At 44.1% G+C, this 19,499-nt stretch overlaps 1 protein-coding gene across 7 annotated transcripts in view; it reads left to right on the top strand.

The window, feature by feature from the left end:
* Positions 1-19,499, top strand: part of LOC119187747 (uncharacterized) — a 116,641-nt gene that overhangs the window by 38,146 nt on the left and 58,996 nt on the right. For 6 of the 7 annotated variants that reach the window (XR_012887234.1, XR_005111897.2, XM_075878831.1 and 3 more), the window contains one exon: positions 16,124-17,107. Coding sequence is in view for 5 of the 7 variants with exons in the window: in XM_075878831.1 (XP_075734946.1) it covers positions 16,124-17,107 (984 nt within the window). In the remaining 2 variants the exon portion in view is untranslated. Of the gene's footprint in view, positions 1-16,123; positions 17,108-19,499 lie in introns of those variants that run through there. The other variant, XM_075878833.1, reaches the window with a different exon arrangement.

The raw sequence follows: 19,499 nt of genomic DNA, 5'->3' as shown, positions 1-19,499 counted from the left end.
TTTCTGCTCCTTAGCTAAGTACCGGCAAGATACAAGATACAGCTGTTATATACCTTTCTCTTGAGGGATAGTAGCAATCTACCTGTCATAATTTGAGAGTGCTTGCCAAATGTGCTCCACCTCATTCTTATTCTTCTAGTTACTTCAATCTCGTGGTTCGGCTCTGCGGTTATTACCTGTCCTCCTAAGTAGACATAGTCTTTTACAATTTGAAGTGCACTATTACCTATCTCGAAACGCTGCTCTTTTCCGAGGTTGTTGTACATTACTTTAGTTTTCTGTAGATTAATTTTGAGACCCACCTTTCTGCTCTCCTTGTTAACTCCGTAATCATGAGTTGCAATTCGTCCCCTGAGTTACTCAGCAATGCAATGTCATCGGCGAAGCGCAGGTTACTAAGGTACTCTCCATTAACTCTTATCCCTAACTGTTCCCGTTCGAGGCTTCTGAAAACCTCCTGTAAGCATGCGGTAAATAGCATTGGGGAGATTGTGTCCCCCATCCTTACACCCTTCTTGATTGGTATTTTATTGCTTTCTTTATGCACTATGGTAGCAGTTGATCCCCTGTAGATTTCTTCCAGGATGCTTATATATACTTCATCGACGCCCTGATTCCGCAGTGTCTGCAAGACGGCTGATATTTCTACTGAATTAAACGCCTTCTCATAGTCTATCAAGGCTATGTATAGTGGTTGGTTATACTCTGAGCATTTCTCTATTACCTGATTGATAGTATGAATGTGGTCGATTGTTGAGTAGCCTGTTCGAAATCCTGCTTGTTCCTTTGGTTTGTAGTGCCATCATCATCATCATCATCATTTTTTCCATCATCGCGCCGCGTCTCTCGCGCAGCTGGCGCGAGCTCGAGCTGCGCGAGGATTAGAACGAGCTGACACGCCTGGCGTGGCGGACGCTGGTAACCGACGTGGCTCCGCTTCAGGCCAGGAATAAAGTGGCGAGATCGGCACGGCCCCATCGGCCACCTTCGACGCCGTCTCACGTCTCTCCTCCCTCGCCGCTACATTGGTGACCCGGAGAACACGCCCTTCGCCGAACGGCCCGCTGCCATGTTCCCGCAACTTTGCCCGCCAGTGCCGCCGTTCCAATCGATCTACCCAAAGGTATGGTTTATGCAACTCGACGCCGTTCTTGCGGTGAATGGCGTCACGGACCAGCCGCTGATGCACGCCATTCTTCTCGACGCCCTACCGGTAGAGTTGCGCCATCTCGCTGCCACTTCAAGCACCAGCCCGCAGCCTTACGATGCCCTCTGCACAGCGGTGCTCGCCCGCAGCAGCAACACATACCGTCCGCTTCCGTTTACCCGCACCAGGCAGGTTTCCCCTGCGTCGCAGAGCAAGGTACGAACCGGTCCGCAGCCCTCCATTGACCGCTACCTCGGTACCCCAGCTTCGACTACTTCTACACCTGATCCGGTCGCAGAAACATCCACTCCTGCACCTGATCACGACCGCGAGGTAGAAGACTCCCCCACTGCGACTGACCTTCCCTCCGAGAGGTACATTCCCTCAGAGCCCCCGTGCAGAGCTTCATCACACGCACCTGCTACCTGCACGTTTTCCAAGAAAGCGACGGCACGCGACACCGTGGCCCTCGCCGTTTCCGCGACCACCAGCTCAGACGTCTCGGCCTCCTCCTCGCCGCAGCTGCTGGTCAGCTCCTCGACGGTGCCCCCTGCCGCTCCGCCACCTGCCACTGGTGCCAGCAATGGCCTGCCGGGTGCCTCGCCACACTCCACTCGCACCTACCCGGCCAGCAGCCGACCACACTCGGCGTCCCCGCTCCCCGCCCCTGTCCCTGTCTCTGTTTCGTGGTCTACGACGGGCCCCAGCGCCGTGCCTTCGCGGAGCCAGAGCCTGCCCTCAATGCTCACCCGCAATGGCCTCACGTACCAACCGCTTCCAGGGCCCCGCGACTTTGGGGTTGTCACTGCGTCGCAACGTGTGCTACCAACCGTGGCCCCACCAGACTCCATGACGGCCACCTTGCCGCCCGCCTCGGAGCCTGGCACAGGTGACCTTTCACCCGTTATTGACCTCCCGACTTCCTCTCGTCTGGCCACTAGCGACGCGTGTCCCGCGTACGAACTGCCTACACCATCTGTCGAGCCAACTGAACTATCTACGACATCTGTCGAGCCAACTGAACTGTCTCCGACCCCTGTCGAGCCAACTGAAGTGCCTACGACATCTGTGGAGCCAACTCAACTGCCTACGACATCTGTTGAGCCAACTGAGCTGCCTACGACGTCTGACCAGCCAACTGAACTGTCTATGACGTCTGTCAAGTCAACCGATCTAACTACAACCACTGTGGAGCCAACTGAAAGCATGGGAACAAGCACTGCCACCAGTCCACCAGCGTCGAATACCTCGACAGTGACTGAGGCGACAACTGAACCCGTCTTTCCTGCACAGCCTCCCATGACGCCATTTCCCGTGGTCCGCGTATTCGGCACGGCGACGAACGAGTCGCAGCCGCTGTCTGCGGACGGCGTGTGTGACTACACCTTCTACGACAGCCTCTACGACACGGGCCCGTTTGACACGCTTTACAGCCCGCACTTTAGTGCACCAGTTGAGCACGTTCTCAGTCACGCGTCGCTTCACAGCGTCACTGAGTACGGCCTCTCTTTCGCCTACAGAAACGCATCACAAGTGGCGCGAGACCTCAAAATTCCAGAGGTGCTTTCCACGATTGAAGACCTCTGGGACCGAGCCATCCGTCATTACGGATTTCTTTCCATCGAGCGCTTACTTCTTCGTCCACTGCGCAACTCTCAGTGTCGCCCACCAGAGACCCACTGGTTCCCGATGGTCACTACACGTTGACAAACTGGACTTGCCAAAGGAACACTTTATGGACTGCCGTTCATGTACATAGCATTTGTCGCCCTCTTTCTTTTTTTCATATGCGTTCAAATCGCGCAAAGCGCTAGGAGGGGAGCCCTGTAGTGCCATCATCATCATCATCATCATTTTTTCCATCATCGCGCCGCGTCTCTCGCGCAGCTGGCGCGAGCTCGAGCTGCGCAAGGATTAGAACGAGCTGACACGCCTGGCGTGGCGGACGCTGGTAATCGACGTGGCTCCGCTTCAGGCCAGGAATAAAGTGGCGAGATCGGCACGGCCCCATCGGCCACCTTCGACGCCGTCTCACGTCTCTCTTCTCTTGCCGCTACAGGTTGATTGAATTCTAATGTTTTCTTAACTCTGTTAGCAATTACCTTTGTAAATAGCTTATATACTACAGAGAGCAAGCTGATCGGCCTGTAATTCTTTAAGTCCTTGTCATCTCCTTTCTTATGTATTAAGATGATGTTAGCGTTCTTCCAAGACTCTGGTACTCTTCCCATCAGGAGACACCTCGTAAACACAATGGCTAGTTTTTCTAACACAATCTGACGTTACCTGATCCTCACCAGCAGCTTTGCCTCTTTGCATGCTCTCCAAAGCTTTTCTGACTTCTTCTATCATTACTGGTCGGGTGTCATCTGGGTTATTGCTATTTCATATAGTATTAAGGTCGTAGTTGTCCCGGCTACTGTACATATCTCTGTAAAACTCCTCCGCTATTTTAACTATCCTATCCATAACGGTAGTTATTTTGCCTTCTTTGTCCCTTAGTGCATACATCCGATTTTTGCCTATCCCAAGTTTCCTCTTCACTGCTTTGATGCTTCCTCCGTTTATCAGAGCGTGTTCAATTCTCTCTATGCTATACCTTCTTACGTTGCATACCTTACGCCTATTAATCAACTTCGAAAGCTCTGCCAGTTCTATTTTGTCTGTTGTACTTGAGACTTTCATGATTTGACGCTTCCTAATGAGATTCTTCCTTTCCTGGGAAAGCTTGCCAGTGTCCTGTCTAACTGTGATGCAGGTTTACGGTTTAATAAATTGTTGCTCGGAGAGAAAGCCTCAGAGCTGAGAAATGACGAAGCCGTTTGAACTAAGAAAAGAAAAGTAGAAAGTTTAAGCGTAATTAGGAGGAAAAAAAAAGAGATTAAGTTGCAGTGTACATGCATCGAGTCTAAGCTGACAAACTAAAACATGTCCTGTAAGTTGTCCAGCTATAATGCTTACGAAAATCAACAGTCACCGGTGGTGTTGATGGTGGCGGTGGCTTGGTGGGTTGAGGCGGCAGACGCTGGCGATGTCTCAGCAGGTGGAGTCGCGCGCTGACCAGCACGGCGATGCTTGGCGGAAGACGGTAGCCCTTGCCTTAGCAAAAACTGCGGCCGCTTGCCGATGCTGGCTCGTGTCGAAGAGATGATCGCCCCGCGGAAGGTTCCACCCTCCACGGGTGGTTTGGGATAGGAGTTGAAGCCTGGACACCTGGGACGTGACCTTGAACAGTCACGGCCGGAACGAATACCTGGGACGTGACCTTAAACTGTCGCGGCCGGAACTCTGGAAGGCCGCGTACCTCCGAGTACACCGTGGGCAGCTGGAGCATCCTGGCCTTGCCTGACTTCACACGGTCGGCTCCAGAACCCGACACCACAGTCGCGCGGCACCCAGGATCTGCACTCCAGCCAGCTCAATCTCGTTCTGCCCCCGAATCGTCTTCCTCTTCTCCCCTCTCGTGCATTGGCAGTGCAACCTTTTGCGCAAACTTTCTTGTCCTTTTGGCGGGCCGCAGTTTCATGCGTGACGTTTCGCGCCAACGTCATCATCATCTTTCCGCCACTCAATTGAGAAGCATCGCTGCCGTTGCCTCAGAGGACGTTGTACATAACACCACGGTGCCACCACACTTCACAAACACCACCACGTCACTATACTAAACCACACTAACTACCCTGCCTGCGACTTCCACTGCACACTCCGTAATGATACTCGTCAGATTATTATTCATTGTATCTACGCTAAGGTTGGTTTCCTCACTAAGAGCCAAGTACCTGTTCTGAAGCGAGACTCTGAATTCCTGTACTTTCCCTCTCAGTGCTAGCATATTGATTGGCTTCTTGCGTCCTTTTAGGTGTGTTAAGTTATTAGTCTTTCTCGCATATCTGTAATATTTGCAGTGATATCACTAAATATCAATTTGTGATTCACGCAGAAGAAAAGCTTCGATGTGTCTGTGATCGCTAGGTTCGGTATTCCCAAATTTTCTTATTCCAACAGATTTGAAGGTCTTGCTATTCCAAAAATTCTATAAATTTCTGTAGTTTTTCAGCTAGTCAGCATGAATATCAGTAAGTGACATAAGAAAGAAAGAGTGCAAAGTGTGGTTTGTCGAAGCACTGCACCTGGCTTGTGCACTCTCTCGAAGCCACTGCTCAAGATGGCAGTGTCTTCAAGTATGCCTGCTGTAGCTGCGTAAGATGTATGAATGAGCCAGTTTCTTCTTATGAAACTTACACGTGCTTAAAGCACGTAAGTTGACAGTGCTGTGCCACATGTGGCAATAGGGAAAGGTAAATTATGCTGTGCAGCACATGTTTAGTATTGTGAACTGGTTTGTGAACTGTTATAAATTTTTGTTTTTACTAGCCAGAACTGAACTTTAGCTAGGATTACATTAGACCTGAAATGAGCCAGTATTTATTTTGTCTCGCTTTGACACCCTGAAATACAATGGTTACCGTAAAATGGGGTTACTTTGTGACACGCACTCGGGTTTCCATATTTTGAATCTCGCGCCACACCCAGGTGCCGCCAAAAAGCAATAGGCCGCTCAAAAAGCTTGCCTGACATGCCAAATAACCTAGCAGCAGGCGGTCGAGGCTCCCATGCTGCGTAGCCACTCTAGACACCAACATGTTCCACGCAGGGGCGCCTGCGCAAGTAGGCGTTTGGTGTGTAGCGACACCACGGACCCAAGCTAACGGGGGGGTTTTGGCTCCCTCCCACGCCTAGCCGTGCGTGGCTTTGCCGTGTCCGGGAAAAAGGGGATCCTGGGGGCTGAGCCGACGCCGGGTGATTGGACCTTTAAGGCCTCCCGGTGGAGACAACACACCCCTTTGGCCCCGGCTTCACGTAGACGGCACCCCTGGGCTGACCCACCCAGGGGAAATCGGCAGTTGCCTCTTCCTATCTCTCTCTCCCTACATTTTCGTCTTTATCTCTCACTATTTGTCTGTCCTGTCTTCTACTCTCTTCTGTCTACTTCCAAACTTCCTGGCGGCTAGGGTTAACCCTGTGCAAATAGCCTACCTTGGTCTAGATGCATTGGGTTATAGTAGCGTTGTACGGCTGGCGTCTGCAGGTTTTAGCATCTGCAAACTTGTAGCGTCCCCTCGTTGGGCTCCGTGGTGGTGGCCGCCAACGCTTCTGAAGAAAATTAAATTGGCATGCATAGAGCATTTCCCTTATTAAGTGATCGTACCGCCTTAAAGCGTGTACGCACCGTAGACTTAGGCTTTTTCAACCGATCAAGTGAAAACTTCCCCCATTTTCATGTTATACATAGTGAGATAAGCAGCAAGCAAGCCAGAACTGTATCCCCCTTTGTAGTAGCCAGATGTCTCACAGAAACTCTTGGAGCCGGGTACAAAGTTACCAAAATGGCCAGCGGAGACCTCCTCCTTGAAGTTCGAGAAAAAGAACAGTTTGAAAAGCTACAGAATCTTTCAACTTTTGGTGACACTCCCATCACTGTAACGCCACACAGATCTATGAACACAACCCGTAAAGTAGTATCTGATGCTGATTTGCTCGGCTTGACTGAAGAGGAACTTCTGGAGGGGTGGAAGAGTCAGAATGTGACCAATGTACAAAGGATCACCATTAGAAGAGACAACAAGGTAACACCAACGAAACACCTAATACTCACGTTCGCTTCCAGTAATCTGCCAGAAAGTATTCAAACAGGGTACACGAAGACGTCGATCAGACCATACATACCTAAGCCGCGTCGTTGTTTTAAATGCCAGAAGTATGGCCACGGCTCACAAAGCTGTTGTGGTCACCAAACTTGTGCACAATGTGGAGTGTCAGGCCACAATTCCGACAATTGGGAAGAACCATCACACTGTGTGAACTGTGGCGGAAATCATGCCGCATACTCACGGTCTTGCTCATTTTGGAAAAAAGAAAAAGAAATCATCACATTGAAAATTAAAGAAAATATCACATTCAAGGAAGCAAGACGAAGAGTGTCGCCATTTTACGGCGCTACATATGCTGATGCGGCGCGTCAGAGGGCAACGCCGCACCAGCCCTCGCCACTCCTTCGGCCAGCGCAGAGCGAGCCGTCGGCTGTGGCGCCTGACCCCAAGGCGGCAGTAGTTCAGTCTACTCCGCCTCCTAGTGAATTGAGGCCGGAGACTCCAGGGTCCTCTCGTCTCGAGGCCTCCCCTCACCAGGCGAGGCCTAAAATCCGATCCACCAGCTCGCATGTGCGGGCACCCAGTGCCTCTGAGGAGGCAATGGACACAACGGTACCCTTGGTACCAAAACTGCGGTGCGGCTCCTTGGAGCGCGCCTATAAAAATAAAAAACCAATAACGGGGCCAAACGACCGTCCTGCCACCTGAATTAACGAGCTCACTCCAACACAGGATACTCTTTGTACACACAGCAGCATCTCTCTTGTTTAAATATGCAGACAGAAATATTACAGTGGAACATCCGAGGCCTTCTTCGAAACCTCGATGACTTACAAGAACTCCTCCATGAACACAATCCAAGAGTGTAGTGTGTACAAGAGACACACTTAAAACGAACAAACACAAACTTTTTACGTAACTGCGTAATCTTCCGAAAGGATAGAGATGATGCCATGCCACCATCCAGTGGTGTAGCGGTTATAGTTAGTCAAGGTATAGCATGCACACAATTACCCCTTCAAACTTCCCTCGAGGCGGTGGCTGTCCGAGCAGTTATTCTAAACAAACTTGTCACTGTCTGCTCTTTGTACATACCTCCGCACCACCGTCTTGAAAAACTTCAATTCCAGTCTTTAATAGACGAACTACCTGAACCTTATCTGGTCCTTGGGGACCTGAACGCACATAATGGTCTGTGGGGTGACTCTCGCTGTGATGCACAAGGTCATCTCATTGAACAATTCCTCATTTCATCAGGTGCTTGCCTGTTGAATAGGAAAGAGGCAACATACTATAACCTTGCCAACAAAACTTACTCTTCCATAGACCTCAGTATCGCATCTCCTTCACTTGTACCATTACTTCAGTGGAAAGTCATAAATAATCCATATGGAAGTGACCATTTTCCTTTAGTTTTGAGTACACCAATAATATATGAATGTCCTCCACATGTTCCCAAATGGCTAGTAAACAAAGCCGACTGGGAACAGTTTCAAAAGATTACTCACTTAAGTTGGACTGACATATGCGGATTAGGCATAGACGAAGCTGTGCAGTACTTCATGGCTTTTCTTACTGACGCAGCAGCCAAGTGCATTCCACAAACATCTGGACTGCCCGGCAAACGACACGTCCCGTGGTGGAACACTGAGTGTCAGAATGCGCGAAAGGAACAGAACAGGGCATGGAGGCTGCTGCGGAACTCGCCGACAGCGGAAAACCTTGAGAGCTTTAAGAAAATAAAAATCTCGAGGCAGGCCAACGCGTCGGCAGGCCAGAAGAGAAAGCTGGCACAAGTTTTTGTCAGGGATCAATTCATACACACAGGAGGCTAAAGTCTGGAACATGGTTCGTAGGGTAGCAGGAAGAAAAGTACACTCACTCCCACTCGTAAACACTCAGGGTGATACCTTGGAAAATCAGGCAAACTTCCACGGTGCACACTTTGAACGGGTATCCAGCTCGTCACACTATACTGACACTTTCCAAAAATACAGAACAAAAATATAAAAGCAGAAACTCAAACACAAATCCACTAGATACGAGGCATATAACCAAGCCTTCAGTCTAGCTGAGCTCCGAACATCTCTAAACTCCTGCAGTACTTCTGCCCCAGGTTCTGACCGTGTGGTGTATGAAATGTTAAAAAACCTGCCAGCAGAGGCACGAAAAACCTTACTTTATTTGTACAATGCTATCTGGTTTTCTGGCACTATCCCTACCTCCTGGAAAGAGGCTATTATTATTCCCATTTTGAAAGAGGGCAAGGACCCTTCTTTAGCTTCAAGTTATAGGCCTATTGCACTTACATGCTGCTTGTGCAAAGTCTTCGAAAAAATGATAAACTGCCGACTTGTACATATCCTTGAAACAAACAATTTGCTCGACCCATTTCAGTGCGGGTTTCGAGAAAGTAGATCTACCACAGACCACCTTGTTCGTATCGAGGCACAGATCAGAGACGCCATCGTCCATAAACAATATTTTCTCTCTGTGTTCCTCGATATCGAAAAGGCTTATGATACAACATGGCGTTTTGGAATTCTAAGAGACCTGTCCCACCTTGGAGTGCGTGGAAGAATGTTTCACGTAATCGAAAGTTACCTGTCAAACCGGACGTTCCGTGTTCGTGTCGGCAGTGTTCTCTCCCAAACATTTGTCCAGGAAACAGGCGTGCCACAAGGTGGTGTGCTTAGTTGCACACTTTTTATTATCAAAATGAATTCTTTGCACTTGTCCATCCCCTGCAATATGTTTTATTGTACATATGTTGACGACGTTCAGCTTGGCTTCAAGTCATGCAACTTGGCAATGTGTGAGCGGCAGGTTCAGCTGAGTTTAAACAAGGTCTCCAAATGGGCAGATAAAAACGGATTTCGACTTAACCCACAAAGAAGCACGTGTGTCTTGTTCTCTCGAAAGAGAGGCATGCACTCCGAACCTGACATTCGACTGAATGGGCAACGTCTGTCTGTCAAAGCCGAGCATAAATTCTTAGGCTTAATCTTGGACAACAAGTTGACCTTTGTACCGCACATAAAGTATTTAAAAACAAAATGTTTAAAAGCTATGAATGTTTTAAAAGTGTTGTCACGTACTACGTGGGGTAGTGACAGGCAATGTCTCATGAATTTGTATAGGAGCCTCATTCGCACACGCTTAGATTATGGGGCTGTTTTTTATCAGTCTGCGACTCAAAGTGCTTTGAAGATGCTGGACCTCGTGCACAATTTGGGCATCCGCCTTTCTACGGGTGCTTTTCGCACCAGCCCCGTAGAAAGCCTTTACGTTGAGTCAATTGAGTGGTCGCTTCATCTGCAGAGAACTTGCATGTCCTTTGTTTATTTTCTTAAGGTGAAAGCAGACAAGAAGCACCCCTCATACTCTACTATTATTGATTTGTCAAGCTCAATTCTGTTTCAAAACAGGCCTTCGATGAGGCAGCCCTTCTCAGTTCGCCTGAAGGGTCTAGCTGAGGACACTGGAGTGTCACTTGAACACACTTTAATGGCTCCTGTAGCATACCCGCCACCGTGGCAGTGGCAGACTATAGACTGCGATGTGTCTTTCCTAGAAGTTACAAAACATGCGCCTATTGCCCATATCCGAATATACTTCCTGGAACTTCAACACAAATACACACGGCCTGAGTTCTTTACAGATGCTTCTAAGTCCAACTCCTCTGTGTCCTACGCTGCTGTTGGCCCTTCCTTTTCGGATGCTGGCCCTCTACATCCAGGCACAAGTATCTTCACAGCGGAAGCTTATGCGATACTTGTGGTAGCTAAACACATCAAACAATTACAAATACAAAAAGCAGTATTTTATACAGACTCCCTCAGTGTGGTAACGGCTCTGCACAGTCTTAAAAAACAGAAAAACCCTGTCCTCGTCTCACTTTACTCCATTTTATGCACACTCTACACACTCAATCAACATGTTGTAGTATGCTGGGTGCCAGGGCACCGTGAGATTCAAGGCAACGTGATGGCGGATCAGCTTGCTGCATCCGTCCACGAAATCAGTGCCACTACACCCATATCGATCCCGCCTCTTGATCTTAAGCCATCTCTCAAACGAAAGCTCAGGGACTACTGGCAGAGCAAGTGGGATAGACACACACAAAACAAGCTACACGTTATCAAGCCACACCTTGGCCATTGGCCACCAGTATCAAAATCACGTCTAACAGAGGTAACACGAACAAGACTTAGGATAAGACACACATACATGACACACACACATCTTTTGTCCGGTGGCGATCCACCAATGTGTGACAAATGTGGTGAGGCATTAACAGTTCTTCACGTTTTAATCCAATGTAAACAATTAGACACTCTAAGAAGACAAAACTTTCCATTACCCTACCGACAACATATACCTTTACACCCTGCAATGTTCGTCGGTAGGGAACCGCTTTTTAGTCATAAATCATTGTTAGCGTTTTTAAAAGCACTTCATAGTTTTCATATCATATACCCGAGCATCCCTTAGCACGACCTCTCCAGGGAGGTTTTTGCTGTGGTGGCTACACAGGAAAGCACTTGCCTCACGGCCCTTGGACGCAAGGGTATGACCGAGTGAGGTACTTGTGCTAATGCCATGCATGTCCACCATCGTTTTACATTATCACCAACTTTTGTCACCTATTCACACCACACACACCTTTCACGGCATGGTCATGATTTTATTACTTGTATGTTTTTACCCGCCTTACTGCGAGGAATTTTATGGCCCTTATACAGCCGCTAATCACAATCATTATCCACATTCCTTGTCCCATGAACTGGCGCTTTTTGGCCATCAAATGGCCCTTGTGCCAAAAAACACCATATATCATCATCATCACCGACATGTTGAATGGTGTTTTAGCGTGCATTCTTGCAGAACCGTAAACTTTGTGTGCTCAACCCGTCCATATGAGAAAAACAGCCAAAACTGGTATCTACTTTTGATTGTTATTATGTAGGCTAAAATAAACTGTAATATAAATTTCATCAAGTCATGACTGTTTAAGGTGATAGAAAGGAAACTGAGATGTTGATACTTTGTGGGGTAACTTTGTGACACGCCAACTGTTGCAAAGTTACCCCAAGAAGGGCAGTTCTTCCTATGATGTCAAAGCTAGACGGCCTAGGAAGAGGTCTCCTCTTGAGGACAACAGCGCAGAAAAAGGCAGTGACAGTGAAGCATCTTCAGATGGTCAGCACGGCGACAACAAAAGGTGGTCGGAAGGAGATGCAAGTAATTCCGAGGTACTCTCTGGAATTCTTGACAACCTATCTGAAACGGACACTCCTACCACTTCCCTGATATCAAATACCAGCAATGTCTCGAGGGTCCATGGTGCGGATTCTGGAGAAAAAAAAACCTTCAAGAACGATGGCTTCGTCGTAGTAAACTTTGAACGACAACTTTACCCGGGAAGAGCGATGGCAGTGAAACCTGATGGGCATTTCGTCAGCACTATGGAGAGGACCCAAAGAAACTGGAGATGGCTGAACCCAAAGACGCAATTTTGTACTCAAAATAAAAAAAAGTTTCTACTCAATTGAATCCACTAGGCCTGTAAGCAAATGGGGCCTATTTGAGAAAAATTATCTCGATTGAGGAGGTACATGTATGAATAAGTTCTCATGCAATTCTGACGTTGCTAGAGCAGAAACCAATTGTAGATGACTCAAATAAACTTTTGATGGTGTAAATTTGGGCCAGCCTTTTTTTCCCCAATCATATTCAGCTAAAAACAAACGTCACAAAGTTGCCCCTCACGATGGGGTATAATTGTGACAGCTTTTAACCTGAATATAGCCATTTGTAGTAAAAATGTGAATTTGTAGAACATTTCATCGTGTGAGGGAAGGTTTTAGAAACATTGTGCCATTATTCATTCACCTTTATGTTGATAATTCTCCAGCAAGGGAAGGAAAACATGCAGTACAATGTAACACCATTTTACGGTATCCGTTCGGAACAAAGGCCACACACTCGCCATGTAGTGCTGCACTCTTTAGATGGCTGTGCTTTTGAGTGTGCCTACTGGAACCTTTTTCTCTAAATTTCACTGATATTCATGTAAAAAGTTCTATTGATCTTTTCCATCAGCCACTTGGACAATTTCTTCCACCTTATGACAAAACTTGCGAATATGCCGTGCACTTCTCGGAAAAAGGGGCAGAAAGTTAAATGGAAAATTACAACATACAAGCCCTAGTGAACTACAGATCGCAGTCACTTTCCCAGTGCTGCTTGGAGTGTTTCAGCTTGGAACATCTTAGTCAATTATTAACAATGTGTAATGTATTGAAAGTAGTTTATTACAACAAACCATGAATTGGCTGTGGCAGTAGCTTTTTGTGAAAAATAGTAAATCATCTCACTTGTATTAGCAGATCACGTGTGTTTCTTTTACACTGTTTATTTTTATTCTATCGCCTCTATTTCTTTTGCACTGTGCATAAGGAAACCACAGTTTCCACTTTTTCCTTTTACTGTACTACCTAAAAACGAGGAACAGCCATTGCAACACTACTTGCGAGCTGTACGACAAGTGAGTGCTTTGCACCAGTTTATAGTTTGTTTAAGGGACACTAAAGAGAAACAATGACTTGGTTTACATTGGTAAACTTTACTCTGAAAACTCTATTGACATAACTTTCGCTGTCATGAGTTCATTATTAGCAGAGAAATCCAAGGTTGAAGTTTCATTTTTAAATTTTATGCCAAAATCTTCACGTGTGATTTAACAATCTTAAACATCTATTTCCCGTATTTTTGCAACATTTGCTCGATGAAATTTCATAAAATTTCGTATTTCAGGTTTATGGCACCCACAGATCACAACATACTTTATTTTTATCAAGTAGAAGCTATTAGGACCCAGTAGATGCAATCAAAATTTAATCTGTCATGGTGTTTGGTGTGGGAACGTCACAGTGGCATCTCCACCTGCATTTTCTTTTCTTGCTTACCAAGCATAATGTCGCAGTAAGAGTGGTGTTATCAGGATTACGAAATTGTACGTTACCAGTACGCGAAGAAATATTTTACTCTTTAGTGTCCCTTTAATAAAGAAACAGATCAGCACAAAACATCACACAGGAAGAATAAGTGGTCCACTTCTATCTTTTCTCCTGACCAGAGTCTGCTGTGAAACACTGTCATTCAAATTTTGTCATGACAAGTTCTGGTTTGACGTGGCAGAGCTGGCAACGTTTCTCTGTGCCTGGCAGCGCAAAAGAAATAGAAGTAATAGAATGAAAAAAAAAAAAACAGTGAAAATGAAACACAGGTGATCTGTTGGCACAAGTGATATGATTTGCGATCTTTGACAATATGCTATTGCCACAATCAGTTCATGGTCTACTGTAATAAATTACTTTTGATACATTGCACAGTACTAATGAATGAATAAGATGTCCTTAGCTGAAACACTCCATGCACCTCTGCACAAGTGACTGCCTTCTAAAGTTCTTCCAATATTGGTTGGACAAATGCCTTGAAGCTTTATAACAGCACCTCAAATTAGTGGGATCCTTTGAATTTCTAATAAATGAAGTATGTCATAAACTGTGGTGTCCTACAACCTTCCCTTACAACTGTCTGCAAGTTAATGAAAAAATTAATTAACTAGCTTTATTAATTAGTTTATTCAAGTAAATTTTAGCAGCAGCAAGGTAGTATTTGGGCCTCGAGGTAGAGTTTGTGTTTAAAAACAACAGGTGCCTTTCTAGCGTTGCACTTTTATAAAACATCTGTATTGTTCAAAAAAGAACACCCTGCACCTTGGCTCTAGGGTGCTTGACAGTGTCATGAATAGGGCCAACCGGCAAAATATCAATTGGGGACTGTTGTGTATTACATAAACAGCATTCACTGCCTGATAGGTAATATTCGTGCAATATTATGAGTGTGTTTTATTCACTATGCACAATAATTGACTAGTTTATTCAGGTGACATTGACTGATTTCAAGAATGAGTATATCAACTGCAGTAGCTTTGTTGTTATCCTGCTGGCCTCGAGGTTGCGAGTATGACTGCAGCACGGAAGTTGAACTTTTTCTTGCTTGAATTTTAAAGACGCTTGTGCAGCTATATCCAGGCAAACAATAAATAATCTGTGTGGTGAAAATAATCCAGAGCTCTTTAAGTAAATTATCTTTTATCAATATGCTATATGCATTACAGTTGTGAAAACATTGACAAATGAAATTTAGAGCGAGCAAGGTATTGTGTAGATATTTTTTAAAGCAAGAACTGAAGCCCATGAAAATTTAGTAAATTTTTGCTATTATCTGAAGTATGTGTTCCAAATATAGCATGAGTGTAAATGTAAACAGTGCACATACGGGCTTGGCTTATTGTACTGGAAACAAGCAGCTCTGTTGGTTTTCCCATGCATTAGTAGTTTGCAGCACAAATTTTGGTTTTCATGAAGGTAAAATCTAGATTTATGAGACTGCAGCCCTGCTTCACACATGCATGGGACACAGCATGCTGGATGCTGCTGCCCAGGACAGCATTGGCCACTTCCAACCCTGCTACTTTCCAGAGGTGCATTTTGACAAACCCTTAAGGGAATGCATCTGAACGAGCTATGCCCTGCAAAACACGTGGCCTCACATTTGGTAAAGAGCCTTGCAGTCTTGGTCACTTGTGTATGTACGCTTATGCTTATGTGTACGCTTATGTGCATCTTATTTGCGAAAGTAAAGCAGTGCTAATTTTTTATAACATGGGCATAGAAAAACTTCTCTCTGCTTTCAACCAGCAGATAGTCGATATGTGAATTAGCACTGCTTCAGTATCCCTGCATGTCACTGAATTCAAATTCTTAAATAGGCAAAACTAAGCAGTTTGCTCACCTTAATCTTCATCTGCTGTCATTAGTGCGCATTTCTTAAGGGTTTTCAGCTTTGTCAAGTGTAACTTGTGTAGGTTTCAATAAACTTGGCTGGAGTACAGCACCTGTCCTGCCATGTCTTTCTGTGTCCTTAGAAAAATTAGCGCTGGTTTACTTTCAGGAAGAAGAAATTATGCTTTATAAACTAGCCCCGCAACCGGTTTTGTTAAGAATGTCTGTGCACCTGGCACTATGGGGATTGAAGTCTGCACAATAACAGAAGGCTGTTGTGTCAAACTTTTCTGACGTAACCTTCAAGGTTGTGGTCTGCTTGCCTATAAGGTAGTATGAGATAAATCATCATAATGTACCTTTATACTATTATGTAGAAAAGAAAAAAAAAAACCTGCATCTAAAATTAGACAACTGAAATGCTATTTCACTCATATTTTTTTAATTGCCAACCTTGTTTTCTTTGACAGCCAAACGTGCTTGGAAAAACTCAAAGGTCATCGGATGCAGTTTCTCCATCATTCACCACAACATCTGGCAGCAGGGAGGCGGTCAGGCACTACAAACCAAAAGTGATGACAAGTGTATATGAGAGTGAGCAAGAGAGTGAGCTAGATGAAGACCCATTTCCACCATCTATTCGAAAACTGATCCTCAGGAAATCATCTGAGAAGGCTTTATCTGCTGAGCCGTTGTCCAACTTGCCGCCCAGCGAGCCCTCTGAACGCTTGAAGGATCTGTACATAGACAATGAAAGCTCACATACAAATGAATACTCAAGTGAATTTTCAAGAAAGACTCTGCCACTAGGTAGGCCAGTGCTAAATATTATTTCAGAGCCGTACCCACCAGAGAGTAAACATCTGCCAGTGAAGAAAGTGTCAACATCTTTTGGAAAAAAGAAATCGGGAAAACTAGACTTTGAAGCTGGCACAATTGATGTAGTTGTACCAACTTGTCAGGGACTACATCAAACAGTTTCTATGAATCGGAGTGCTGCTATTCATGGTACAGAAAAGTATGCTTTGAAGAAATCAAAGAATAGACGTTCCAGGATACAGCGCGTGGAAGTACCAGAAAGCAGCCAAACTGGGAATGAACAACTTGCATTAGCTGAAAAGCATATGCCAGACGTTACGTACATGCCATACAGTTGCACACCTGTTGCTCAGGAAATTCAGATGAAACAAAAAATACAATATACCTCTGAATCCCAAGGCACAAAATGCAGCCCATCTGGAAGTCAGCAAGGTGTGGTAGCCAAAAAGTGCATGTCAAATTCTTCAGTATTTGTGCCACAAGGTCACAGTACACCTCTCCCTTCAGTGAGACATATTATTTCTATTGGATCTTCTAGTATTCCAATGGAGCTTAGCTCTGGGTTAGCAAGACGGAGAACAACTGCAACACAATGGAAAACACAACCGGCTTCTTCGGCCACCGAAAAGGCACAGGTGAGTCGCATTTCTCGAGGCACAGCAGCTGAATGTAAGCAGCACAGTAGAGCTTCTCACAGAGCTGACACAACTTAAAACAGGTCAAGATAATTACGAAAACAGTGAAAGCTCTTCTGGCAACAGAGCTGACACAACTTAAAACAGGTCAAGATAATTACCAAAACAGTGAAAGCTCTTCTGGCAATGCCTGTGAGATTGCTTTGGTAAAGCAGTCATGTTTGTCAAAACATAATAGAAGTCAAGCCCCTACTTAAGATAAGGAAGCCAGTAAAAGAAGCCCTAAACAGCTACACATGTCATTTAAGGATCAAAGAAAACATCTGGAGCATACATTCATTAACAATGTAAGTGACTTTTGTTCTGTCAATGTAACCATGTGACACTATAGTTATGTGGGCTCTCTGAAACAATTAGCTACACATTTGGCTCTTTGAGCTGCTTGGTTTCGTGTGCAAAGTCTCAGTCTTGAAATGCAAAAAGTTTCTGCATGTGGCTTCCATATTTCAAGAAGCGAGTCTCTATATTTGTGTAAGAATATCTGTACTAGAAGTATGTATTTGTTATTTTTCAAATTTTTGGTATTCCATGTAAAGTAACCATAGAGCATAAACATTTTAATGTAATGGCCAGCCTCTGCTAACATACATAAAAGCATTTATAACGCTTTTCTTTCTATATTTCCTGTGTTGCCTCATGTGTTATGCCCTGTCATTTGGGATTTTGAAAATGTTTTCCCTCTATTTTGTGTATATTTTTGCCAGTAGATTTTTATTTTATTATTTTAACTTGACCCAAGTCCAGTTAAACCTTTAAGAAGCTGCCTATGAAGAACTGTTTGTAAATGTGTGAAATTTCAATGTTATTCAAAGTGCTGTATGTTATGTTTTAACAAAACAAATGTTATAATACATTGATTTATATACTTCATAGTAATTAGTCTTAAATAAATTGCAATTAAATATTTCTTTATCGTGTAGCTATTGACATTCTCTTTTTGCATATGTAGAATCTGATTTCAGGCTAGAAATAAGAAACCCATTTGTTTTCTATTATGTTCATTTTGAGCAAAGAAAAATTACTTTTGACATGGCTCACTGAAAGGGGCACAGTAAACAACGCGTCGAACATGGTAGTGCCTTCAGTGAAATGATCATATGCAATAGTTTATCGCGAAATGAAATTGAAACAAATATATTACACCGAAAGTTCAATTCATCCTTACGTCAATGTGTCTTTCATTGCCGCTAGGTGACATAATTAGTAAATACAAGTACTTAGTACACAAATGTGTACTAAGCATCTCAGAGGGTTTCGATTAGTCTTTTAGGCATGTTAAAATATCTATTATTATTATTATTATTATTATTATTATTATTATTATTATTATTATTATTATTATTATTATTATTATTATTATTATACATGTAGGATTGGAGCTTTAGGTGTTTATTCTCACCAAGCAGAATATCTGAAGTAACTTATAGTAACATGGTAGTGCCTTCAGTGATATGATCATATGCAATAGTTTATCGCGAAATGAAATTGAAACAAATATATTACACCGAAAGTTCAATTCATTCCTACGTCAATGTGTCTTTCATTGCCGCTAGGCGACATAATTAGTAAATACAAGTACTTAGTACACAAATGTGTACTAAGCATCTCAGAGGGTTTCGATTAGTCTTTTAGGCATGTTAAAATATCTATCTATCTATCTATCTATCTATCTATCTATCTATCTATCTATCTATCTATCTATCTATCTATCTATCTATCTATCTATCTATATATCTATATATCTATCTATCTATCTATCTATCTATCTATCTATCTATCTATCTATCTATCTATCTATCTATCTATCTATTATTATTATTATTATTATTATTATTATTATTATTATTATTATTATTATTATTATTATTATTATTATTATTATTATTATTATTATTATTATTATTATTATTATTAATTATACATGTAGGATTGGAGCTTTAGGTGTTTATTTTCACCAGGCAGAATATCTGAAGTAACTTATAGATTACTATTTTGCAGCTACGTGTTAGCCGAGCTTTCAATAGCTGTTTTCTGGCCTTATATATATATATATATATATATATATATATATATATGCATGCTCCGGGCCAACCTCGTTGGTTACACAACTTTTGCATAATATGTGTTATTTTTCGGTTCCCATTAAAAATGTGTCGATGACATTCCACTGTAGTGCCATAGTAGGGTCATTCCATGCCAACTGTCCCAACCAGGGCGATCGCCAATCAAATAGTTTGAGAAAACTACACACATGTAGACATTAGTTCTTAAGCATTTTCACAAGATATTTTGAGTGGCAAAAATTTTTTGCTCCTGTGACCATCATTTGAAA

The sequence above is a fragment of the Rhipicephalus microplus genome, chromosome X, assembly GCF_043290135.1.
Source record: "Rhipicephalus microplus isolate Deutch F79 chromosome X, USDA_Rmic, whole genome shotgun sequence".
NCBI lineage: Eukaryota > Metazoa > Arthropoda > Arachnida > Ixodida > Ixodidae > Rhipicephalus > Rhipicephalus microplus.
This window is presented reverse-complemented; position numbering and strand designations above follow the sequence as displayed.